Source organism: Pithys albifrons, chromosome 5 (genome assembly GCF_047495875.1).
Source record: "Pithys albifrons albifrons isolate INPA30051 chromosome 5, PitAlb_v1, whole genome shotgun sequence".
Lineage (NCBI taxonomy): Eukaryota > Metazoa > Chordata > Aves > Passeriformes > Thamnophilidae > Pithys > Pithys albifrons.
This window is the reverse complement of record NC_092462.1, coordinates 2,920,695-2,946,562: the sequence shown is the minus strand read 5'-3', so window position 1 is coordinate 2,946,562 and position 25,868 is coordinate 2,920,695. Positions and strand designations below refer to the sequence as shown.

General features: G+C 51.9%; 1 protein-coding gene across 1 annotated transcript in view; it reads left to right on the top strand.

Annotated features, from left to right (window-relative positions):
- The window catches only part of NDST4 (N-deacetylase and N-sulfotransferase 4), a 52,535-nt gene extending 34,916 nt beyond the window's left edge, over window positions 1–17,619 (top strand). The window contains exons 7-15 of the mRNA XM_071555462.1: window positions 6,352–6,534; window positions 7,037–7,133; window positions 7,556–7,679; window positions 8,497–8,671; window positions 9,834–10,004; window positions 11,281–11,390; window positions 14,667–14,769; window positions 15,024–15,853; window positions 17,166–17,619. Coding sequence (XP_071411563.1) covers window positions 6,352–6,534; window positions 7,037–7,133; window positions 7,556–7,679; window positions 8,497–8,671; window positions 9,834–10,004; window positions 11,281–11,390; window positions 14,667–14,769; window positions 15,024–15,143 — 1,083 coding nt within the window. The 3' untranslated portion in view covers window positions 15,144–15,853; window positions 17,166–17,619. The remainder of the gene's footprint in view (window positions 1–6,351; window positions 6,535–7,036; window positions 7,134–7,555; window positions 7,680–8,496; window positions 8,672–9,833; window positions 10,005–11,280; window positions 11,391–14,666; window positions 14,770–15,023; window positions 15,854–17,165) is intronic.
- The last annotated feature ends 8,249 nt before the right edge of the window (window positions 17,620–25,868 follow it).

The window sequence follows — 25,868 nt, the reverse complement described above, 5'->3', positions numbered from 1 at the left end:
TCCACAGTGTTTCCCAATCTGAAGCTGGGCCCCTCTGAGACACTTGTCTGAGACAGTGTGGTCTGATTGCTCTTTTCCTTCCTTGCCCAATCTTGGCTCCTCAGGCACTCCTGATACAGCTCAGTGGGAACCCCAGGGATGAGGCCTCACATCATTCCTCCAACACTGGCTCTCAAAAATAGGTTGTGAGCAGCTAAAAAGTCTGGTGTCAATTAAAACAGCAGCCTAAAGGTGCAAGGAGCAAGGGCAAAAAGGGCAAAAAAAGAAACCCCCACTTATCAATTATTGTTTTGCCATTGTCCTCCCTCCTTCCCCCTCCACCCAACCAAGCTGCACCAGGCACAAGATGAATGTCTCTTGTCTTGCCAAGTGGCCTCATTTCCCGTGGGTTTCAATTGCAGCACTCAGTGGCTCCTCTGCACAGCTAAAGCACCTTCAGGTGGAGCTGCCTCTCAACTCCCAGGGTTTGGTCCCAGCTTGGATAACCAGTGCCATTAATGAGCTTCCCAGGGTTTGGTCCCAGCTTGGATCAGCAGCCCCACAGACACTCCTCAGGCAGGGAGGGCAAGGTCACAGCTGAGAGCAGGTCAGGCCACATTATCAGAGAGGATTCCAGAAGGGAAAAGCCCCAATTCACACTCCAGTAAATACAATTGTTCCGTGTTTCCCACACACACCTCAAGGAAACCTTTCTCAGATGGTTCAGCCTTGAGGAACAAGACAATGCCTTGATTAAAATGAGCACAGCACACCCTGGGCTGTGCATCACAGCTGGTGAGCTGTCAAAAACAAACCAAACAGCTATTTCTGGCCTTCTTGCTTGAGATGTCTGGTGCAGAGAGCCAGAAACCTGAGGGATGGTGGGGAGGGGGTGACAGAAGCTGCTCTGAGGAGATGGAGCTGCAGAAGTGGATGAACAAACTCTGGCACCCCCAGGCCCAACAGACCCACAGCCAAGGGACTACAAATAACTATTAAGCTCCCCTGCCCCACATGTTTGCAGCTCCATGCAGCAATGCCACACAGATGGGTAAAGCAGGAAATGCCCAGGGGACACTGCACTGGAATAAGGAGTTTGCACAGGGACTGTCAAGGGGATCTGCTGATGGGATTTTTTGATGGCTCCTCCTGTGGCTCAGAGATATTTTCACTGTCTAATTTATGAATCCCAAAGATGAGTCATGTCTGGCAGAGATGATTTAGTAGCAGGCAGAGGAGGGTAAATCCCACCCAGACAGACAGAAATCCAAGCAGCTTCCCTTTGAGTGTCCCTGAGGGTGCCAGGAATGCCAGGCAGAGCTTTGCAGCTGCAGCTGCTGCAGAGGCTGCTCGAGCTGCGGGCTGGGCACTGACTCTGGGCAGGGACACTGCAAAGCAAAGCTCGGGAGGGGCACTGGGAAAGGCTCAGGGCACACCTGGGCCTGAGATAACCCAACCAGCAAAGCTCCTCCCCAAGGGGTCAGTGCAGCTCCTCCCCAAAGGGGCTCCCTCATTTGGAGGCTGAGAACAGGAACGAGGAGCTTCAGATCTGTGTGCAAGGAAGGAACACGCTCCAGTTTGGGGCAGAAAGTGAGACATTGTTGTCCTCCTGGAGCTGTCCTGGACTAGTTGATACAAGCAAGGAAACACTCAATGCAATATTTTCATCCATCTCCCTTGCCAGACCCAAGTGTTAAGTTGTTCTCCTCTCTGATGTTATTTGCTCTGTGCTCTGACAAACATCAAACCCAGTTACTCAGTACATCTCAATTAGGCCAGACCTCCCAAGGGTTGGAGCATCAGCACTTCCACATCAGCAGTGAAAACAGAGCAGCAAACCCGCCACAACCAGGAGAAAGAAGGGAAGAGGAAAAAAATTACATCTAAAACTTTGTCAGTCCAAATGCAGAAAAAGTTTTACAAAACTCTTTTTGTGCCTAACCTGATTTTAATTAGAATTTAAAAACAATTGTGGCATTTCAAGGAGTTCAACATTTTAGTCATTTTCAGCATTTTAAAAATTCTACTTCCCATTATTTACTCAGCTAAATTGTCCTTTAGAAGAACTTTTTCTTCCCACAGAATATATTAGACCCCCCCTTCCTCTTTGCTCACTTGCCCAGTGCTGGGCCATCCTCCTTTGCTTGGCCTCCCCTCTCTCTTTAAACACATTCCCATCACCTTTCCAAGCACTGGTGGGTTTGACACTGCACAGACAAGGACAAGTGAACCAGCATTAAAAATGAGCCCACTGGTAACACACAATCCCCAGACTGAAATACTTCCAGCAGCAGAATGAGGTTTCTCATGAAAATTTCCATTGGAGCTGAGGTTTTAAGGGGGATTTTCCACCTCCAAATGTCAGGCCCCCAACTCAGAGGGTTCAGCACCTCAGTGGAACAGTGTTTGAATTCCAGCTCCCACTGTCTCCTTTCCACAGTCCCACCATAACATTCCCTGCTTGTTCCTGCCCTCACTCCCCACACAAACAGGTGGGAATCCACGTTATTGCTCCAGCTCATTAAAGCAAATGCAGAGAGGGGTTAATTTAGCCCTTCCCCAAGAGATCTGGGAGTGTTATTATGAAACATCTCAAGTGCTAATAGTATTTTTCTTTTTATTTGCTTTGGTCCTCTGAGCAGAGCTGTAGAAAGGATAAAAACTAACCCTGGGCACTGGAGGGATGTGCTGCAGTCCAGCTGGAACTGATAATGCAGCTCTGCCAAGGGCCTGGGAATTGAGCAGCTCAGCATCATCTGGGGCAGGGAGGGAAAAGGGAAGGAACCTCCCCACTAAAACAGTCAATATTCCTTGGGCTGCATTTGGCAAAGTGTTGGCTGTGGGGACAGACATGGCCCTCTCCAACCTGACAGGAGGAAAACTTCAATCTACCAAATTAAAAGGGAGTTCTGTTAACAACAGAATTTATCTTAATGGTCACAAATGCACCAAAACAACTCTGACCTTCCTCAGGCTTTGGAATCTTTTCCCCCCCTTTGTAAATCATTATTTCCCCCTCATCCCACGTGGCCACCCCACCTGCATAGAGCTGGCACAGGAAAACATTGTCCCATGGAAAGTCCAGCCTCCAGGAGCACAGTTAGACTCTAATTAGCTGGAAACAGAGCACAGAGGAAATACCTCCAGGGTAACACATCCCCTTCCCTTCTTTCCTGACATTCCCCTGCTTTAGGAAGGCTGAGGCTCCACACCCCGGGCTTTGATATTCCACAGAACGACTTCCCAGCAGTTGGGCCATGGCAGGAACAGCAATGCCCAAGTGTGTGCCAGCAAGGGGGGCACTGGGGGAGGAGGGGAAGGGGCTGTTCCCTTCAGGCACCACCACACAGGAATCCATGGAAGTGTCAGGGGAGAGCCTTGGGGGTGAGCACGAGCTGGCTCAGAATTCCCTGATTATGGAAATGAATCCTGAACAGAAGCAAATGGGCAAGAACAGAATTTCCTCATTGTGTTCCCCACTCAAAATTAATTGCACAGTGGCTGATTTGAGAATATTATATCCTCCAGTGAGCTGAAAATGCTGTGGCTTTGCCTCTGAAACCAAGAGTGGAGAATTAAATTAACTCTGAGGTTTGTTTGCTCAGAGTAGGCCACCAAAATGGATTAATTAATCATCATTTATGAACACAACACAGAGCCACCAGCTCTTCAGAAAAGTGCTGGAACAGCAACATGACAGCAGAGCAGTTATAAAAACAAATGATACATTTCCTGCACCTCCAATCTCTGTCAGCCAGCCTGGCATTGCTTTGCAGTGCCAAGGAAAATCCCCTGGTGCCAGCTCTCCCTGTTGATGGGGTGATTGGCAGCTGTTGTGTAGCTCTGTGTGCCCTGCAGGGCCCTGGGCACTCCTTGCCATGAGCAGTGCCAGGATTGCCCTGGGAGACCCAATACATTCCAGTACAACAGAGATCCCACTGGGAGAGGGCCCTGCTGGAGCATTGTCTGAGCACAGTGGAAAAGAGGGAACAGCACAACTCATTTTCCCGGGAAAGCTGCCTGAGGAGAGGAGCTGAGCAGGAAAAGGTGCTGGGATCCTGCACAGAGACAGGCACCAAGGGCAGGGCAATCTTAATGGTCAGTCTGTCCATGTCAAATCCTTTGGGCCATAAAATGCACAGGCTCTGGAATCCACCAAGTCAAGACAACAGAAAGAAGAACTTGCACAGGTGCCAATCTTGGCTCCCCAGAGGCTCAGAACACAATGGAAGGGAAGCATAAATTACTTTCTGTGGGGTAAAGTGTGCCCAGTGCAAACCCACTGCAGAGGGGCCAGGAGGGGCACTCTCTGCTGAGCTCCATCTCTCCTCACCCCAGAGAAGCACTAAAAGCCTTGTTAATAATTCAGCAAACTAATGGACCTGCTTTAAACCATTGTGGGCTGACATTTGGAGGCTCAGCAGCTCCCACAGTTTGGCAGCTGGAGGGCCTGGTGCCACCCAGCTGGGACCCGTGTTCCCAGGGGGCTGCAGTGAGGGCCAGGGGGCCAGGACAGCCAGAAAGTACCCCCAGCAAGGCCAGCCCACACCTTGGCATCTCTGGGCACCACTCAGACTCCATCCAGCTCCCCCCCAAGGAACAGAACCCACAGCTCACTGACCTGGCCCCTGTCCTGCTGCAGCTCTGCCAAGAGGAAGGGGCACATTGTCCCCTGCAGTCCCTCCCTGCTGCCTGCACTGCCCTTTGGCAGCTCCCACTGCCCATTCCTCATCACCAAACCAAGGCTCACCTGGGCACAGATCCCTCCTGCAAAGCCCCCATTCCCCTGGGAATCCGTGCCCTCAGCCCCCCCATTCCCCTGGGAATCCGTGCCCTCAGCCCCCCCTTCCCCTGGGAATGCGTGTCCTCAGCCCCCCATTCCCCTGGGAATCCGTGCCCTCAGCCCCCCATTCCCCTGGGAATCTGTGCCCTCAGCCCCCCCTTCCCCTGGGAATGCGTGCCCTCAACCCCCCATTCCCCTGGGAATCCATGTCCTCAACCCCCCATTCCCCTGGGAATCCAGGTCCTCAGCCCCCCATTCCCCTGGGAATCCGTGCCCTCAGCCCCCCCTTCCCCTGGGAATGCGTGTCCTCAGCCCCCCATTCCCCTGGGAATCCGTGCCCTCAGCCCCCCATTCCCCTGGGAATCTGTGCCCTCAGCCCCCCCTTCCCCTGGGAATCTGTGCCCTCAGCCCCCAGACATGCCTGGCTTATCCCAGCCCTGCCTGCAGCTGGAATCACATCCCACTGTCATTCCCTCCCATCTCGGGGGATGTGCTGAGAGACACTCAGGGAACAACACTCAGTTTAGGGCATCTCCAGAGAGCCCCATAATGGTGGTCTGCAGGTGACCCAGGCCCTTGAGGAGAGTTCAGTGCCCTCAGCCTGGCCCTCAGCCCTGCACACCCAGGGAGTTCAGTGCCCTCAGCCTGGCACTCAGCCCTGCCTGCACACCCAGGGAGTTCAGTGCCCTCAGCCTGGCACTCAGCCCTGCACACCCAGGGAGTTCAGTGCCCTCAGCCTGGCACTCAGCTCTGCCTGCACACCCAGGGAGTTCAGTGCCCTCAGCCTGGCACTCAGCCCTGCACACCCAGGGAGTTCAGTGCCCTCAGCCTGGCACTCAGCTCTGCCTGCACACCCAGGGAGTTCAGTGCCTTCACCCTGGCACTCAGCCCTGCACACCCAGGGAGTTCAGTGCCCTCAGCCTGGCACTCAGCCCTGCACACCCAGGGAGTTCAGTGCCCTCAGCCTGGCACTCAGCCCTGCCTGCACACCCAGGGAGTTCAGTGCCCTCAGCCTGGCACTCAGCCCTGCCTGCACACCCAGGGAGTTCAGTGCCCTCAGCCTGGCACTCAGCTCTGCACACCCAGGGAGTTCAGTGCCCTCAGCCTGGCACTCAGCTCTGCACACCCAGGGAGTTCAGTGCCCTCAGCCTGGCACTCAGCCTTGCCTTCACACCCAGGGAGTTCAGTGCCCTCAGCCTGGCACTCAGCCCTGCACACCCAGGGAGTTCAGTGCCCTCAGCCTGGCACTCAGCCCTGCACACCCAGGGAGTTCAGTGCCCTCAGCCTGACACTCAGCCCTGCACACCCAGGGAGTTCAGTGCCCCCACCCTGGCACTCAGCCCTGCCTGCACACCCAGAAGCAGAGCTGCCCTCCCCAGAGGTGCCAGGCACTCCTCCCTGAGGGGTCCCGTGTGCCAGCAGTGCCAGACACTGCCAGGGCCGAGCACAGGGGAGTCAAGAGGAGAAGTGTGACCAGTTTCACATTTCCCTGCCCTCTTTGGGTCTGGGTGGGGCAGAGGGGCTGGCAGAGCTCCCAGAGTGCCCACCCCTCGCTGCCCCGTGACCGGAGGGTCCCTCTCGCCTCCCAGATCAGCATCTTCATGACCCACCTGTCCAACTACGGCAACGACCGCCTGGGGCTCTACACCTTTGCCAGCCTGGCCCGCTTCGTGAGGAGCAGCACCCACCTGAGGCTGCGCACGCTGCCCCCCGTGCAGCTGGCACACAAGTACTTCCAGCTCTTCCCGGAGCAGAGGGACCCTCTCTGGCAGGTACCGCCCCCTCCTGCTCCCACTGCGAGCCGCTCTGGAGCGAGAGGCTCTCCCTGTGCAAAGGGCTTTGCTCACAGGTTTGCAGTTTGCGTTCACAGGCAGCACAAAGATCAGGAGATGGATAAGACCCCACATTCCTGTTTTGTCCTTCCTTTTTGCCTCCTCAGTAAATTAAAACGGGCACTAAGCCCCGTGCACCTGAAACCATCCTGACACCTCATAAGTAATGCCTTGAAGCTCTTCAGAGGTTTCTATTTTAACCTCTGATACAAACTTGATTAAATCAAGACTTGAATCTTTTTTCCCTTCCTTCTTTCCCTTTCCTTCTCCCACTGACTGACCACACTCCTCAGTCCCGCAGAACCATTACACACACCCCGGGGGGTTTCACTCCTCAGTGCAGGGCTCTGCACTGGGGCAGAACATGTGGATCCTGCAGAGACTGTGCCTGCAGAATGTGGGATCCTCCAGGGTGAGGCACCACCCACCTCTTCTCCTCCAGAACCCGTGTGACGATAAACGACACAGGGACATTTGGTCCAGAGACAAGACTTGTGACCACCTGCCCCACTTCCTGGTGATAGGACCCCAGAAAACAGGTAAGGAGCCAGGGATTTGTGACCCAAGCTTTGTGTCTGTGTGTTTGTGTCCTGGGAACTGAGGAGAACTCCCTGACACGGAGACGGGCACTCCCGATCCCGAGGGAATTCCGTGGTGACTCCGTCACTGCCCACAGAAAGGGACACTGTTTGGGAAGTGAAATTTCTTCATTCACCACAAAAAAGCCCCATTCCTGGCATTCCAAAGTGTCCTTATCACACACAGGATGGCTACACTGAGACAGACAATTCCTGCCTCACAACACACCCCCAGGGAAAATCCACCGAGGACAAAAGTGCAGCTCTGGGAGCCCCAAAAGCGTCACCCCACAATTAGAGCTTTTAAGGACTGTCTTGAATGAATAGAGTCAAAGGTGGGGTTTTCTGCTATTTCCTAATGGCATCTCTGTTTGTTACCTTAGGAACAACAGCCCTTTATTTATTCCTCCTGATGCATCCTTCCATTATCAGCAACCTCCCGAGCCCCAGAACTTTCGAGGAAGTTCAGTTCTTCAACGGCAACAACTACCACAAGGGAATTGACTGGTAAGGAGGGCACAGGAACGAGGGGTTCCTTATTAATGCTTGGAAAATGGAGCAATTCCAGAGCATGTGTGACACTGCCAGAATTACTGGATGGATTTGCTGTGCTTGGCATTATCAGACAGAGGGAGAGTCTAATTGGTCATGACGGGACATTTACTCAAGTCCTTAATGTTGCTCAGATATTACAGTCAGAACTTCCCGGGTTTGCACCCCAGAGAGAGCCAGAGCAGCTCAGTCATGGTTTGTCCTCATGCTGAGCAGCATCTCTGGGTCTGCACTGAGTTACACCCTTTTCCTTCAGAAGGGGCTCTTCATGAAGGAAGGTTTGATTCATCTCCCCGTGGGAATCATCCAACCCATTTTCAATGGAAAAGACCACTCAGAGCCAGAATTCAGATCTCACATTCCAGAAGTGTCCAAAAGCAAAGATTTGTCAGCTCCAAAATGAAGTACTTCAACAGTGTTAAAATTAAAAGCTTGACATTTTGAAGCTTTTCCCATTTTTTTTATCCTGCAGCTAAAGCTGAACTCCCTCCAAACTGGTGACAGAGATCCCTTTGACACCAGATTTCTTAGCAAAAATCCCATCCATCAAAGGAAAACCTAATTCCCTGACTTCAGGGTGGCTTTAGCTGATCCCAGCACCACCCAAGAGCCGAGATGCATTCCCTTATTCCAGTCTGGAGTGAGCTGAGAAATTCAATGTGGCCTCGGGAGGACAATCCCGACAATTTCCCCTTTGCCCTGCTGTGAAATGGGAGGCACAGGGTGCCCCTCCTGTGCTCCTGCTGATCTAACAGCTCTCTGCCCCTCCCAGGTACATGGATTTCTTCCCCACCCCTTCCAACACCACCACCGACCTCCTGTTTGAGAAAAGTGCCACCTATTTCCACTCGGAGGAGGCTCCCAGGCGAGCCGCGTCCCTCCTGCCCCGGGCCAAGATCATCACCATCCTCATCGACCCGTCTGACCGCGCCTACTCCTGGTACCAGGTACGGCCCCGCCAGAGGGGACAGTGCCAGGGGGGATGCCCCCAGCAGTGGCATTTGTGTCCCTGAGCCGGGAATGGGATCCATGGCAGAGCATTTGCCCCGTGGGGGAGCGGAGGGATGCTCAGTGCCAGCTTTGCGGGTGGCACCTGTGCCCCCGGGGGCACAAGTGACGGCACCTCCCGGCACGGAGCTGCCACCAGCGGGGAGCAAACAGTTTCATCTCAATTCCAGTGCCAGGGCAGAGGGAAAGCTGTGCTTTTCCTGGGAAAAGGGGCGCGGCCAGCTGGGAAAGCAGCGCTGTGGATGCCGAGAGTCTGCCCCTCATCCCTCCCTCCAGCCGGGGGGCTCAGCAGGGGGGGCTGTGCGCGATGTGCAGTGTCTGCTGAAGGCTCCGAGGGTTCCCAGGGGCTGTGTCTGCACGGGCTGCCTTTCCCTCCCTCTGGAAACAAAGGCAAGCCTGCTGTGCTCCTGTGGGATCCCCAGGATGCTCCTTCCTGCCTTTTGCCGAGCCCACACCTTTCCATAACGAAACCTGCACTGCTTAAAGAACTCCTTTAGTGAAAGGCTTAAGCACGCACGGGAAATGTGGTGTAGGCTACGGGGAAAGGAAAGCCCCAAAGCCGTGTCAGAGCAGACACAAATTAATAGTGTTGCCATGAGCATGAAATACCCCATTTCTGACACTGTTAGGAAGTTCTGCAAGGAATAAAACACGGCCTGGGGCTGCACTTTGCACCCTTTCAGTGTCTCATTTGCACCTTTTCAACTGCGGGTGCACAGCAGTAAAAACTGGTGCCTGCTGTGCCAGGATGGGATCCTCAGCTCCCAGGGCAGCCCCTGACTGACCGGTGGCCCCATCCTGCTTCCCTGAACCCCCCAGTGCCACCCGGCCCACGGGGCACCGCGGGGAGCCAAGGGCTGTCAGCACAGCCGTGCCCACAGCTCCGGGCAGCTGCCAGGCTGTGTGTCAGTGTCCCTGAGCCTGTCCCCGCTGTGTCCCGCAGCACAGCCGTGTTCACAGCTCCGGGCAGCTGCCAGGCTGTGTGTCAGTGTCCCTGTGCCTGTCCCCGCCGTGTCCCGCAGCACAGCCGTGCCCACAGCTCCGGGCAGCTGCCAGGCTGTGTGCCAGTGTCCCTGTGCCTGTCCCCGCTCTGTCCCGCAGCACCAGCGCTCCCACCAGGACCCCGCTGCCCTGCGGCTCCCCTTCCACGCGGTGCTCACGGCGAGCCCGCGGGCGCCCGCGGCGATCCGGGCTCTGCAGAGGAGGTGCCTGGCCCCGGGCTGGTACGCCGTGCACATCCAGAGGTGGCTGGCACACTACCCCGCCGCACAGGTAAGGAATGCCCCGCGCTCCCTGCCAGGGGCAGCCGCGGCTCCGCAGCCTCCTGGGCCCGGGGAACACGCGGTGTGGCTTTGGGGCACTGGGGGCAGAGGGGCACACACATTTAGGACATGCCAGGGCTGTCTCTGGACAGAAATCTCAACCTGCTTCCCACTCAGGCCCTTTCATAGAGAACTCTTGGGTCCTGATATGGAATGGGCTTCTCTTGGGGTTAGAGCTGAAATTCCTTCTTTTGCCTCTCTCCCTTCAGGTATTTTATTGAATTTTATAATCTATCCCATGAAAAATCACCTAAACACAGACACTTAGAGAATATTCCCATTGCTAAAATAATGTCACCTAAAGCAAACATATTAGTCCTACAAAATACACACGTGGGCACTCCTTGTGCCTGGACAGGGTCATGTGTCAGTTCATGTCTCTGCCCACTGTGCCCTCTCATGAAACATTCAGGACACCAAGACATTTCCTGTGAAACCACTTGTGTTTCACAGTGACAGTGATAAATTTACAAGACACACCCCCAAAGCACTCACTGCCAGTCAGGGGCACACACAGAGGGCACTCCCAGTGCCACTGATGGGCACTCAGGGACGTGCATTGCCCAGCCTGGGCACTCTCACACTCAGGGATTCCTGCTGAGCCCTCACAACAAACCCAAAGCTCACCTGCCCAGAGTGGTCCCAGCACCAGCTCGGTGCTCAGCAGGCTCTGGAGACATTGTCCTGCCTTTGCTTGTGCAGCTCAGTGCACATTCACAGCAATTAAAAACAAACCCCAGCCCACTGGTAAAAGTTTTGCAAGCCTTTATGGGTGATGGAATGGCGAGGGGCTTCAAACAAATTGCCACAATGTCACTTTTGACCATGTAATTATCTCATTCTGAGCATTTAATTGTAAAATATACCTGACCTTTGGTTACTTTTCCTATTCCGTGCCAGATTTTCCACAGACACCTCATAAACCTCAACAATATTTTACATTCTTCGATTATCTCTTTTTCTCAGAATTCTCTGAGGCTCAGGTTTGGCTGGGGAGATTCAACCCTTGCAGCTGAACAAGGGGCACTCACAGAGTTACAGGTGCCCACCTATAAAAACACAATGAAGTGAAGAGTGACCCTGGAGAGAAGCCCCTCCTATGACTGTGATTAGCCCTGTACAAAGTCACCTGCTAATTTAAATCCAGGCTGTCCCAGCAGGGCAATGATGTCATCACTCTGTTAGGCTCAGCCCTGTTTCTGAAAACCTGCCCCCTCCCCCTGCAGTTGCTCATCATCGATGGACAGCAGCTGAGAAGTGACCCTGCCACTGTGATGGACCAGGTGCAGAAGTTCCTGGGAGTGTCTCCTCATTACAATTACTCCGAAGCTCTAACGTGAGTCTGTGCCTTTCCCAAGTGCCCCTTGGGCTCAGGGGCTCATCCCCTCCCACCAGGATCCCACCAAGATCCCACCAAGATCCCTGGTCATTAATGACAAGCCAACATCACCTTATGACAGTGACAGCTTTGCAAGGCTTGGGCTTTCCTCATGTCACCTCCAGGAGCTGCAGCCCAGGCAGTGTCAGTGTGGCCAGTTCAGCCCAGATGTTCTTACCCCATTCAGGCAGGAGCCCGAGGGCAGAGGTTGGTGAGCAGCACTCACTCCCTGAGCCCATTTCCTGTCTGGCTGAGACTCCTGCAGGGGCAGCAGTGGCTGATTTTCCTCTCCCCTCTCAGAGCAGCAGGAAATCAGCAGCAGCTTTTCCAGGGAGCCTCTCAGTGTGAGGAGCATCCTCTGCCACAGCCCAGCCCGGGCCCTCCGTGGGCTGGGCAGCCTGGCCTGGCACTGGGGCCTTTGGAGCCACTGTGCCAGCAGGGCACGAGCTGCATGTGGGGTGGGGAGGAGAAAAGCCTCCCCTTGCCTGCCCTGCAGGCAGAGACCAGCAACACGGGAAAACCAGCCCAGGGACTCTCCAGCTGCCCCAACACTCCTCTCTGCTTGCAGTTCCTGTTGGGTGCTCTTTATACCAGGGGCACAAAGGGAGAGCTCAGGGCTTAAGGAAGTTGCTCTGCCAAGCCCTTTCTCCAGAGCCAAAAATGTGCATTTCAGACTGTCATTTTTTCAGACTGTCATTTTTTCAGACTAATTTTTTAAGTTCCTGGCTTCCTGAGAGGGTGGAGGAGAGGAGGAGTTGGAGTGCAGAGCTGAGCTCCTGATGGTTGAACAACTGCTGCACATCTGCAGTGCCTTCTGCCAGGGTTCCAAAATACACACCCACACACATCCATCTTCCTTTCTGGCACTAAATTAGAGCCAGTGGAGTCACACAGCAGGAGAAGAAATTGGCCTCCCATCCTGGTTTGGACAGGAAAAATGGGTTGTAAACAGATCTATAAAGTGATGCAGTCTCTGTTCAGAGGTGTCAAGAATGCAAATATGCTGTGGGAGCACACACGGATCTGGGATGGAAGAGGAAATGCCTTAAACCATGGAGCTGGTTATGGCAGGGCTTGGCAATGTGGAATCATTGCATGGGATCCTACCCAGTCATTGCTGCCCAACAAGGGCACTCCACACACCTCTGAAGGTGGCAGAGGCAGCCTGAGGACCAGCCCTGCCAACACCAGGGAGCAACAAGTCCATGCCCTGAGTGATGGGGGGAAAGTCTTACAGGAGAGAGAAACCAGCCCAGGCAGGAGGGAGGAGTGCCCAGAGCCATGGCAGGAGCAGAGGGGACACAGGGGCAGGGCTGCAGGAAAATACAGGGCCAGGGGATCCTGCTTAAGGACATTTCTGCTGGAGTGCTGCCACTTTTGGTCAGACAGGAGAAAGCTCCTCACGGTGGCACTGCCTGGCCGTGCCCTCGCAGGCACCGCCCTGCCTGTGCCATCGGTGCAGCCCCAGCCCTGCCTCTGCCACAGGCTCACTCTGCAGCAGGAGAAGGGAACCAGGCCTGGGAAGGGCTCTGCTGACTGCCCTGAGAAGCTCCCTTGGAACTTCAGCCTTAGGGCTGTCACTGTTTTACATAAACTATTCCACTGTGCCCAGTTCATTTCCAGAACTCCTGAGAGTTCCGTGGTACCTCAACTCAGTGGGTTGAACTCAGCCTGGGCTGTCTTGCCCTCTTTTCCCCTACCCAAATTTGCACATCCTCTTCATAATGTCCAATAAGCTCCTTCTGAGGCAGAAATCCTATTTGGGGCTGGGTTTGCAGCTTTCCTTTTCCCAGCACACTGCCTTGGGCTCCTCTTGGGAATCAGTGCAGGCCAGTAAAGCACCTCACATGCCATGAGCAGATGGGGAAGGCCAAAGCAGGAATGAATCTCTCATCAGTATACCCATTTAATGAGTGATTTGTTGGGTTGTAATTGATACAGCTACTGAGACAGCTTAGGAAACAGGAAACTGCAGGAATAGGCTGGGCAAGAGAAAAGCCCATGAAGAAGGTTCAGCCTTCTCCTGAAATGAGTTCACTTGTGCAGGTGCCTCAGTGTGACACAGACACAGCCAGGGCCAAGGGCAGTGTGTAACTCGCTAACTGTGTGTGCCTCAGTGTGACACAGACACAGCCAGGGCCAAGGGCAGTGTGTAACTCACTGTGTGTGCCTCAGTGTGACACAGACACAGCCAGGGCCAAGGGCAGTGTGTAACTCACTGTGTGTGCCTCAGTGTGACACAGACACAGCCAGGGCCAAGGGCAGTGTGTAACTCGCTAACTGTGTGTGCCTCAGTGTGACACAGACACAGCCAGGGCCAAGGGCAGTGTGTAACTCACTAACTGTGTGTGCCTCAGTGTGACACAGACACAGCCAGGGCCAAGGGCAGTGTGTAACTCGCTAACTGTGTGTGCCTCAGTGTGACACAGACACAGCCAGGGCCAAGGGCAGTGTGTAACTCACTAACTGTGTGTGCCTCAGTGTGACACAGACACAGCCAGGGCCAAGGGCAGTGTGTAACTCGCTAACTGTGTGTGCCTCAGTGTGACACAGACAGAGCCAGGGCCAAGGGCAGTGTGTAACTCACTAACTGTGTGTGCCAGCCCCTGGTACTCCATCCCTGTCACCATCTGCTGAACAGCAGCAATGCTCATGCTCAGCCTTTCCATGCTCTGTGCAGTGCTGCCAGTGCCACAGCAATGAATTCCAGCCCCAACACCACGTGCTCCTCATTCCTCAGTTGGGGTGTGTTTTAGAGCCTTAACCTGTAGTTCCCCATCTCTGGATTTCAGGCAGCAACACCAACTTGTGTAGCTCAGATAAGGAGCTGAGACAGGGTTAGTGCTACGATGCCTCTTTGGAATGCCAATGCTATTCAGATCCAATGACAGGGAACAGCAGCTTCTCAGGTGAGGTTAAATCACCAACACCCAGAGGTTCATTCAGGAGACTCTGCAGATCAACCCTTCAAACCTGCCCCCTGCATGCTGACAAGTGGAATAAAAATTAGCCAGTGCGGGTAAAGCACAGTGGGAAAAACTTCCTGCCTGGAGCCACTTCCAGGGCAAATTTGTGGGGAAACAAAACAAATCCCCAGAGTTTCACAGGAGAGGAAAGCTGTTTCCCACTCTGCCCTCAGAGTTCCACTCCCCCAGAGAGGTGTGCAGCACTGATGTTTTGGTAGCTGAGAGATTCTTCTGTGGTGAGGTTTCTAAACTATATAATCCTCTCTAGGTTTGACCCCCAGAAAGGCTTCTGGTGCCAGTTATTGGAAGGAGGGAAAACAAAGTGCCTGGGAAAAAGCAAAGGTCGGAAATACCCACCAATGGACCAAGAGGTGAGGCCTTTTCAGAGATGGGCAGTTTTCAATACAGAGCCTGTGTTTGCCTCCTGGAATAAACACACTGGTTTTATTTATTTGTTAGATTTTCTCTGGCTTGTGACTTTAAAAAATGGGGAACTTGAGCTCTGAATGGCAGGAGCTGCCCTGCCCCCTGTGAGAGTCCCTGTGTGGGAGCAGGGCAGAGACGCAGGGGCTGGACCCTTCCCTTCTTTAACCTTCTGTGGGTGTTTTCTTTCCCCCCTCCTCAGTCTCGGGCGTTTCTGTCGAGCTACTACCGAGAGCACAACGTGGAGCTGTCCAAGCTGCTGCACAGGCTGGGGCAGCCCCTGCCCTCCTGGCTGAGACAGGAGCTGCAGAAGGTCGGGTAGCACCGAGGGCACCGCCCGTGCCCATCCCTGCAGCGCCACCCCTGCCCCGACCCACCGTGACCGTCAGTCCGGGCCTCATGGACACCTCTGCCATCCAGGAGAGAGCAGCAACCCCTGGAGAGTGACAGTGAACCCAACCCGACCCTGCTCCCAGCACTGCTGGCAGTGGGAGCACCGACCCCGCTGGCAGTGCCCAGGGACAACAGGGAGCTCCTGGCACTGCCCTCCTGCAGGGAGAAGGGGGAGCTCCTGGCACTGCCCTTCTCCAGGGAGAACAGGGAGCTCCTGGCACTGCCCTCCTGCAGGGAGAACAGGGAGTTCCTGGCACTGCCCTTCTCCAGGGAGAACAGGGAGCTCCTGGCACTGCCCTTCTCCAGGGAGAACAGGGAGCTCCTGGCACTGCCCTCCTCCAGGGAGAACAGGGAGCTCCTGGCACTGCCCTCCTGCAGGGAGAACAGGGAGCTCCTGGCACTGCCCTTCTCCAGGGAGAACAGGGAGCTCCTGGCACTGCCCTCCTGCAGGGAGAACAGGGAGCTCCTGGCACTGCCCTCCTGCAGGGAGAACAGGGAGCTCCTGGCACTGCCCTTCTCCAGGCTGGGATTCAGCACAGCCTCGTTCCTCTGCCCCCAGGAGCACCAGAGACTGTGTGGGACACTCTGCAGCTGGCAGGACACAGCACAGGATGGGCACAGCCCTCTCTGGGCCAAGAGGTTGGTCACTCATGGGGCTTTGCCCACGTGTGTTCCCCAGTTCCCTCCCTTGCCAGGCAGGCACTGCCATAACCCTTCCCATGCCAGGCAGGCACTGCCATAACCCTTCCCCTGCCAGGCAGGCACTGCCATAACCCTTCCCCTGCCAGGCAGGCACTGCCATAACCCTTCCCCTGCCAGGCAGGCACTGCCATAACCCTTCCCTTGCCAGGCAGGCACTGCCATAACCCTTCCCATGCCAGGGAGTTCCTTTCCCCATGGATTTGATCCTTACCTCCCAGTTTAGGAGACAGAACTGGTCTTATATTTTGACAAGGAGGACTCTTCAAAATGAGCCAGGGCAAAATAAAAGGAACTTTGTGGGGGATTTTTGGGCAGAGGAGTCCTTTCCATACTTTGGATGTACCACACAAATTCACACCCCCTTGTCTTTTAGCACTGACAATGCCAAAGGTGACTCAGTGTGGGATGAGTAAGGCTTAGTCAGTGATGAATATCTAAGTCAACCATTTGGGAGAATTTCAGCTGTTAAAATTGGCTCATCATTAATTAAAACTTGATTAAAAGCTAAATAAACATGACATTAGTTTCCAGAGCTGGTCCTTCTTCCCTGTCCATAAGGCACAGGATTCCTGACCTTCCTGTGGTGCAGCTCTAAACCCAGAAGAGTTTTACAAACCCCCTAAATCATGCACTGACCTCTCAAGGTCTGAATGAAGTTATGGGATTATCAGCTGGTGGATGTTTCCTCATAAAACAAATTTCCTCTCTGATGGGGGATCAGATTGCTGAGTGTCCCCACAACAAAGTCAGATGGGGGAATTACCAGTTCCCAGGGGAGGGAAATGTTGAGTAACCCAAGCTCTGATGGGTCCCAGGATAATAAAACATGCCCTGAATACCTTCTCCTCTTCCTGCCCCCTCCTCCTTTCCCTTCCCATTCCTGCTAAATGCTGAGCCCCTGAGAGGAGGAATACCATGCCCTGAACAATCAGCCAGGACTAAACTGGGTGCTGGGTGTTCATTTCCCCTTGGCTGGACCACCCCAAAGGGAGACATTGAGTTCAAACCACCCATTTCTTTTCCCTCAGTAGCAAATTATGTTTGTAAAAGGTTTAAAATTGATGCTTATAATGAGTGTGGGAGCAGGTACAGCACAGGGACACCAATCAGCAGTGGCCAAGTGGCTGATTTTGTTGTGGTTAGGATTAGTTTTGCCTTTTGTTTTACTTCAGTGCATGTTCATGGGATGGGAATCTCCATCAGACACCATTTCTTACACTGTCTTTATTGTGTCTGTCTGTCCCTCCAGTGTGACTGCAAAGGTTGGACCTGCCTATGGACTGGACTCCTCCATCACTGTCCTTCCTGGAAATGCTCCCAAAAATGAGGATTTACAAGGGACACAGACTCTGAAGTGTCCAGTGCTCCAGGGACTGCATAACTTTATAAGATTGTTCTCATTCCTGCAGCATTTCAGAACAAAAGACATCCTGGCCATAAAAACTTCACTGTCTTGCCCAAGCTCTTTTCTGGTTAAATTTTTCTGTCCCCTCCTACGTGACAACAGCAGATCCAGTTGAACAAATACCTGGTGCTGAAGCAAAAGGGATGAAAATAAGTGTGATCCCTGCAAGTATTTTGGTTGGGGGGTGGGGGGGAGGCCAAAGGCTGCACTGGCTGGAATGGTTTGAAGTCATTGATGTGCACACACCTGACTGGGGGTTCTTCTCACTGCCTCAGAATAAACACTTCTGGTGGGGTATCAGAGAGCTTTTCTTCTCTAATTAATAATAATTACTATAATAATAATTTCCCCTGCTCTGTTTGAGTGACTTCACAAGGCCTTGATTTCAGCTGCTGCAAATCTCTCAAACTGTGCACTCAGAATTATGAGCCACATTTTCCTTCCCCCCTTCCCTCTAAAATCTCATAATGCTTCTACTTTTCCTCATAAAATATTCATTTGTTTTACAGATCTGTGTCAGAGTGAGGTTAAATCACACCAGAGCCAAGAAGTCTTAGTACAAACCCTACAGAACAGCAGATTATGCCTCTCTAGATCTTTTGCCACTGCACAAATCAGAAATGGCATTTACAGCTATCTCAGTACCAGTTCTGGGGTTTTTTCCTTTCTTGCTTGGTGCTTGCACACAAGGGAGGCACAATAAGAGAAATATTCAAAGTATTTTAGGACTTTATTTGTAAAAAAACCCTAAAACTACTTGCAGGTCCTCAGAAACTAAAAATTCACCAGCTTTTAAAAGCCCCCTCAGACATTCCCACCTCTGCTCCTTTGGATCCCAAGTGCCTTTATGCAGCTAAATGAAGGGATTACTGAAAGGAAAAGGAAAGGGGAGAAAGGGAAGGGGAGAAAGGGAAGGGGAGAAAGGAAAGGGGAGAAAGGGAAGGGGAGAAAGGGAAGGGGAGAAAGGGAAGGGGAGAAAGGGAAGGGGAGAAAGGGAAGGGGAGAAAGGGAAGGGGAGAAAGGGAAGGGGAGAAAGGGAAGGGGAGAAAGGGAAGGGGAGAAAGGGAAGGGGAGAAAGGGAAGGGGAGAAAGGGAAGGGGAGAAAGGGAAGGGGAGAAAGGGAAGGGGAGAAAGGGAAGGGGAGAAAGGGAAGGGGAGAAAGGGAAGGGGAGAAAGGGAAGGGGAGAAAGGGAAGGGGAGAAAGGGAAGGGGAGAAAGGGAAGGGGAGAAAGGGAAGGGGAGAAAGGGAAGGGGAGAAAGGGAAGGGGAGAAAGGGAAGGGGAGAAAGGGAAGGGGAGAAAGGGAAGGGGAGAAAGGGAAGGGGAGAAAGGGAAGGGGAGAAAGGGAAGGGGAGAAAGGGAAGGGGAGAAAGGGAAGGGGAGAAAGGGAAGGGGAGAAAGGGAAGGGGAGAAAGGGAAGGGGAGAAAGGGAAGGGGAGAAAGGGAAGGGGAGAAAGGGAAGGGGAGAAAGGGAAGGGGAGAAAGGGAAGGGGAGAAAGGGAAGGGGAGAAAGGGAAGGGGAGAAAGGGAAGGGGAGAAAGGGAAGGGGAGAAAGGGAAGGGGAGAAAGGGAAGGGGAGAAAGGGAAGGGGAGAAAGGGAAGGGGAGAAAGGGAAGGGGAGAAAGGGAAGGGGAGAAAGGGAAGGGGAGAAAGGGAAGGGGAGAAAGGGAAGGGGAGAAAGGGAAGGGGAGAAAGGGAAGGGGAGAAAGGGAAGGGGAGAAAGGGAAGGGGAGAAAGGGAAGGGGAGAAAGGGAAGGGGAGAAAGGGAAGGGGAGAAAGGGAAGGGGAGAAAGGGAAGGGGAGAAAGGGAAGGGGAGAAAGGGAAGGGGAGAAAGGGAAGGGGAGAAAGGGAAGGGGAGAAAGGGAAGGGGAGAAAGGGAAGGGGAGAAAGGGAAGGGGAGAAAGGGAAGGGGAGAAAGGGAAGGGGAGAAAGGGAAGGGGAGAAAGGGAAGGGGAGAAAGGGAAGGGGAGAAAGGGAAGGGGAGAAAGGGAAGGGGAGAAAGGGAAGGGGAGAAAGGGAAGGGGAGAAAGGGAAGGGGAGAAAGGGAAGGGGAGAAAGGGAAGGGGAGAAAGGGAAGGGGAGAAAGGGAAGGGGAGAAAGGGAAGGGGAGAAAGGGAAGGGGAGAAAGGGAAGGGGAGAAAGGGAAGGGGAGAAAGGGAAGGGGAGAAAGGGAAGGGGAGAAAGGGAAGGGGAGAAAGGAAAGGGGAGAAAGGAAAGGGGAGAAAGGAAAGGGGAGAAAGGAAAGGGGAGAAAGGGAAGGGGAGAAAGGGAAGGGGAGAAAGGGAAGGGGAGAAAGGGAAGGGGAGAAAGGGAAGGGGAGAAAGGAAAGGGGAGAAAGGAAAGGGGAGAAAGGAAAGGGGAGAAAGGAAAGGGGAGAAAGGAAAGGGGAGAAAGGAAAGGGGAGAAAGGAAAGGGGAGAAAGGAAAGGGGAGAAAGGAAAGGGGAGAAAGGAAAGGGGAGAAAGGAAAGGGGAGAAAGGAAAGGGGAGAAAGGAAAGGGGAGAAAGGAAAGGGGAGAAAGGAAAGGGGAGAAAGGAAAGGGGAGAAAGGAAAGGGGAGAAAGGAAAGGGGAGAAAGGAAAGGGGAGAAAGGAAAGGGGAGAAAGGAAAGGGGAGAAAGGAAAGGGGAGAAAGGAAAGGGGAGAAAGGAAAGGGGAGAAAGGAAAGGGGAGAAAGGAAAGGGGAGAAAGGAAAGGGGAGAAAGGAAAGGGGAGAAAGGAAAGGGGAGAAAGGAAAGGGGAGAAAGGAAAGGGGAGAAAGGAAAGGGGAGAAAGGAAAGGGGAGAAAGGAAAGGGGAGAAAGGAAAGGGGAGAAAGGAAAGGGGAGAAAGGAAAGGGGAGAAAGGAAAGGGGAGAAAGGAAAGGGGAGAAAGGAAAGGGGAGAAAGGAAAGGGGAGAAAGGAAAGGGGAGAAAGGAAAGGGGAGAAAGGAAAGGGGAGAAAGGAAAGGGGAGAAAGGAAAGGGGAGAAAGGAAAGGGGAGAAAGGAAAGGGGAGAAAGGAAAGGGAAAAAAGGAAAGGGAAAAAAGGAAAGGAAAAAAGGAAAGGAAAAGGAATGGAAAGAAAAGGAGAACAGCCAGGTTTTTCCTGTCTCTCACAGATCCCTGTCCTTTCCTGGCCACCTCTTGTATTCCCTTTGTATTCCCTGGGTGTGGAAATTGCAGCTGAAACCTGGCAATGAACCTGGAAGGTTCTTGCCTAAACCAGGAATCTTTCTGGGCTCAAAAGTTTCCTGCCTAAGTCTTACTTACTAAAAGAACAGCAAAGCTCTTCTAAAAATTTAGTATTTCTAAAAAAAAAAATCATTACAGTTTGTGTTTTCCCCTCCTGGAATGAGATTATTCTCCCCCAGGGCCTGGAAAGCTGAAAGCACTGGATGAACTGAGCTGATGTGTTTGGGAAGGAGGAGACAGAACCCCTTTGTCAGTTCTGTAACACCCACCCCCGGTTACAAACTGATTTAGAGAGCCCCAGGAATGAATCCTGCATGTCAGGGAAACTCCTGGCATCAGGGACAATGGAATCTGCTCAGGACAAACCCAGCAAAGGAAATGTTATTTACTGACACTGCAGCACCTCTTCCTGCAGAGCTCTGGGTAACCACACCAAGGAAGCAAAGAAAAACTGTTCTGCCACGTGGAGTGTTTAAAATTTAATGAGCAAACTGATCTAAAAAGAGCAAGAATCACCTTGCAGGTACCTTTCTGTTTTAGGAGAAAGTTTGCTGTCTGAGGGATCACTTACCCACCCTCCCTGGGGCTGCTTCTCATCCTCAAGATCTATTAATTCACCTGTAAACTTTAATCCCAAAGGAGTTTCTTCCCTGAGAGGAAAAATGCAGATCTCCCAAGCAAGCACCATCTTTCATTTCCTACACCACACAGGCTTTAATTACTTTGAAATCTCTTAGTTAATTAAGATGTGCTCTAGGAGTGTGTTGAGCTTAACCCTCCAGAGGGACAAAAATGAGTTTCCCATTTCCAGAGGAAAAGTGCCATGGACATGTCCAGGTGTAGCAGGAAGGAGGGTGAGGAAAAGCCTCATTTTTGCCCCCTCTGGAGGATTAAGCTCTGAGGGAAGTGAAGGGAACATTTCCCACTCTGTGCTTCTTCCATACAACACTGACAAAGTATTGAGTGCTAAAGCAGAAATAGCATCTTTCCCAAGGATCATTAAACACTTTCATTTTACACATTAAAGAAGAATAATCCTGGACACTTGACAGTGACACAAGGAAGACATTACAAAATTTGGAGATGGGCAATAAACTACTTTCATAGGTGGCCAACCTTAAGTACATCCATTTTCTGGTTTCCTTCCAGTGTTCCAGTGCCCTGAGTGGTGATGGAGCCAACCTGAATGGGGCCAGTAGGGCTGAAAACACCTGCAGGTCCTCAGAGTTTTCTCAGTTGAAAGTTCAAGGTGAACAGCACAGACCTTAAAATCAAACACTGTGCCTGAAAGCTCAAAGGGAATCATGGATGATGTGCCAACAGTGGATGTTGTTCTTGGCTTTGTCTCCCTCCTGTGGGTGGGTAAAAAACCAAACTCATCACTGGTGATAAAATCAGAGAACCATCAAGGTCGGAAAAGATCTTTAGGATCATCAAGTTGCTGTTAAAAGCAAAAAGGGGAGGTGAGGAAAGCAGTGCCAAGACATGAACTGCAGCTCAGCCAAATTTAGCTAGAAATGAGCACAGGATTCAACCTTTCCTTTCCCTGCATTTCTGAAGACCCTGCAAGTGTTTCACAGCAGATTGACAAAGTAACCTTTCACTTCTTTGGATTTGTGATGAGTCTTTCTGCAAGGGCAGGATGGGAGGTGGGATAAATCATCTCTGTGGGGTTAAAATAAGAGCCCTCCAGATCCAAAGCTCCCCCACGTGTCAGCAAAGGAGGCACTTGGAATTAAGTGCAAGACAAGTATGGAAAGCTGAGCTTGAGAAACAAGCAGGAATAGGATTATCCTAATCCAATGAGACATAATTAAATGCAGGAATCAAAGGCTCTGAGTGGCACAGAACTTGTTAGAGCCTTGAAGTGGGTATTTGCACTTTACTCTCTATTTGCACTTTATTTTTAAGCTGCAGCTTCTTCAAAAAAAAAAAAACAACAAAGGTTTTTCAGAAGGAATGAAAAGATTACAAGTTTGTAAATCACTTGGGGGAAAAGGCAAAAGAAGCAAAAATAACAAAACCCAACATTACAAAAGAAGAGTGTTCCTCAAAACACCCCCAAGAGAACAAAGCCAAGGAAGCCTCAGCAGCACCAATGATGACGTTGCTTTGAGATCTCTGCTCCCAGTTGTGTCTCCATAATAACCCTTCAAAGGATCAGTGCTGGATACCAGAAGGGCAGCCCAAGGCTTTGCCTTCTGCCAAGCCCACGGAGCTCCCACTCCCCATCCCAATGACAAGTAACTCAGTTCACCCTCTCATTAATGCAGCACCAAATCAAGTGCTGATTAGATTAATAAAAGATTGCCAGGATTGGTATTTTCAGGGCTGGGGGTTGTTTTCTTTCCTTTCCTGGTTTTCTCTCCCTTTTAGCTTTTCTTTTCATCCTGGTTTTCTCTCCTCCCAAGACAGTAAAAGAGGACAGAAGGTCAAAAAAGAAATATATTACATTTGCCCACTCTCTAAATAAAAAAGAATCCCCAAGCTCTTGCCACCTTTTTTTCTCCCCATCTTCTCAGAAGAGAAAAACAGAGAAGGAAAACAGGGCATTTCTTTTATTTTAACAGGCATGGAGATGGAGTGATAACACCAGAAATGTACCCCTGTCCCTTCCTGGGTGATCAATACACCTGAGGAGGTGTTTGATATCGATCTCCAGCTCCTGCCTCCTGGTGCTGGCGCCAGCACAACACACAGGGATCCCGGGGGGGGATAAACAGCAAATAAAGGGCAGTTTGTCTGCTGGGATATATTGATTAAGTGGCTGTAAAGCCATTGGGGAAGAGTTATCTGTGGGTGCCTGTCCTTTATTGCTGTCACAGGCACGGGGCTCTGGCTGGGGGCACCTCTGATGCTTCCAGGGATGGGATATTGGGCAAGACAGAGCTCTGGGAATAAATGCTACAGGCTCATTTTAGCTGACTGAACAAGGAACAGATTTCTCCCTTGCAGGCTTTGTTTGGAGTGTGAGAGATGCTGTGGGAAATCAGGTATTAAAGCTCCCTTCCCTCCTCTGGGCTTTCCCTTGGAAAGGAGAAACCAGCAGGAATTTAGCCAAGACTGTGAGAAAAAATGTCATTACCTGAATTTACAATTTTTTACCTGATTTTTTGCAAAAAAATGCCCTCAAAGGAGGACTTGCCCTTTCCTCCCTCCCCTGGGCTTCTCTCTTGGCTCTGCTCCCCAGCAAGGTGTTCATCTTGTGGTGCACAAGGGCTGCCACTTTTCTCTCCACCTTTCAGAGCTTCAATAGTCTCAGTGGCAAAGAACTGTGTCTTCTCTCCTAACTGAATGTATTCAGGTTCAAATTAATTTTTTTCTTTTAATTTTTTATAACGAACTGAGTATTTTATCTCCATTTCGAGTAGGATAAGGGAGGAAGCAGCACATAAAGCAGAAAGGCAGAGCCCCAAAGCCACAGCCGCGCTCTCCCCGCCCTGACCCGGCCCGGCTCGCAGGGTGAGAAGCCCCACAGTGCCACCTCTTGCTCATTTATTTGGCCCCACAGTGCCACCTCTTGCTCATTTATTTGGCAGCAGCCAAAGGCAACGGAGGGTTGGACCATTTCCCTCCAGCCTGACCCCTCCAGCCTGACACAAACGTGTAAAGACATTCTAAAAACCTTCTCTCCAATGTCCATGGAAAACAGCTCATTGTTTCCCATTTTCTTACAGAGTGTCCCCCCTTCCACCTCCCCTCTCTCTCCCTGCCCTTTGCTCCTTTCCCTGACAAAAATAAATTTATTTTCATCTCCCTCGCTGTAATTCCTGAACTGGGCATTTCTCAGCCACCCCACAGTGGGGACAAACCTGCAGCATCTGTTAATTATTGATATCCTAATTATACATCTGTTAATAGCAAGTTTCATCATCGGGTTAATAGCAACAGCCTGTTCCTGCCTCAGACCCGTGTGGATGAGCTCAGCAAAAACAACCTGAAGGGCACAAAAAAAGTGCCCAAGTGTTTCCTGCTGAAAGATTGTTCTCTTGGCAGGAAGGTCAGTTCTCCAGGGTGGTGCTGGATGCCCTTTGGAAAAATCCCACGAAATATTGAAACTTGCTCAACAAAAGGCTGTTCTGGGGTGATATGGCATTAAATTGGTGAACTTGGAGATAGTTAAGGAATCTTAAAATACATCCTGAGGGCTACAAATGTCTCTGTTTACTCCGTATAAAATAAATAAGAGCAGCAAAACTTGGGGGGAAAATCCTGGAAGAAGAAATGCAGAGAATTATTGTGGATATGAACTGCAATGCAAAGAGGAATCTGGAGTAGTGCCCCATCCCTGGAATTGCCCAAGGCCAGCCTGGATGGGGCCTGGAGCCACCTGGGATAGGGGAAGGTGTCCCTGCCCATGGCAGGGGGATGGAATGAGATCACATTTAAGGTCCCTCCCAACCCAAAGCACCCCGGGATTCTGTGCTAACACACAGACTGTGTCTCCTTCCCCACAGCCCTCCCAGTGCCAAGGATAGGGAGGGACAGGAGCACTCCTGGATCCAGGTAAGGGGGTTGGATGGGATCACCTGAGGCACATCAACAGAACCAAGAATAAATTTAGAAGGAAAGAAAAAAAGAGTCTGTGCCAAATTGCTGCTCCAAGAACACGAGGAGACAAATAAATGGGCATCCAATGCTTAAGGCATAAATAAAAGTTAAATTCAAGCTGTTCTTATCTGCTGACTCATTTCAGACCCACACAAAGTCTCACCCTCGGAGTTTATCACCTCTAAAAGCTTAGAACTAAACCCTTGAATGCAGAGAGTTATTATTTAAGCTCAAAGCTGCCATGAAGCCTACAACATCCCAATGCCTGGAATACTTACAAGCTGCCAAAGAGAGGCCCTGGCTTTATTTTTTTATGGATTAATTACGTGCTGGCAGGGAGGAGGTTTTGCTCTTGTAGGGGCCACCTGCTCATCTCATTATCAAGTGCCTTGTACCAAGTCAAAACCTGTGATAAACCACCCCGTGACTCCAGCTGGGTGTGGAGGGAGTGTTAAACAGCTGCTGTCAGGCTGTGGTGGGCTTGTTGTGCTCTCCTCACTCACCCCTGACAGGCAGAGATGGGCAGTTCTAATCCCACCCCATCCTCAGTGAGCCCTAAATCACCAGATGCCCTTTCCTGCCTGGTTGCTGTGCTCCAGCAAGGTGGGAGGAAAACCCACACACACATCCTGCTCACACCCAAAAATACCCACAAAATCCCATTTGTTTTAATTGTGACATTGCACTCCCTTTTCCCATCAGCACCAGGGCGGGATCGGACAGCGCCGTGACTGCTCCTGACTCACCCTGGGAAAAGGTTTTGCCCAAACCCTCACCAATCCAGGGGCTTTGAGCAGGGCTGGTCCAGCAGGCTGAGTCATCCTTCAG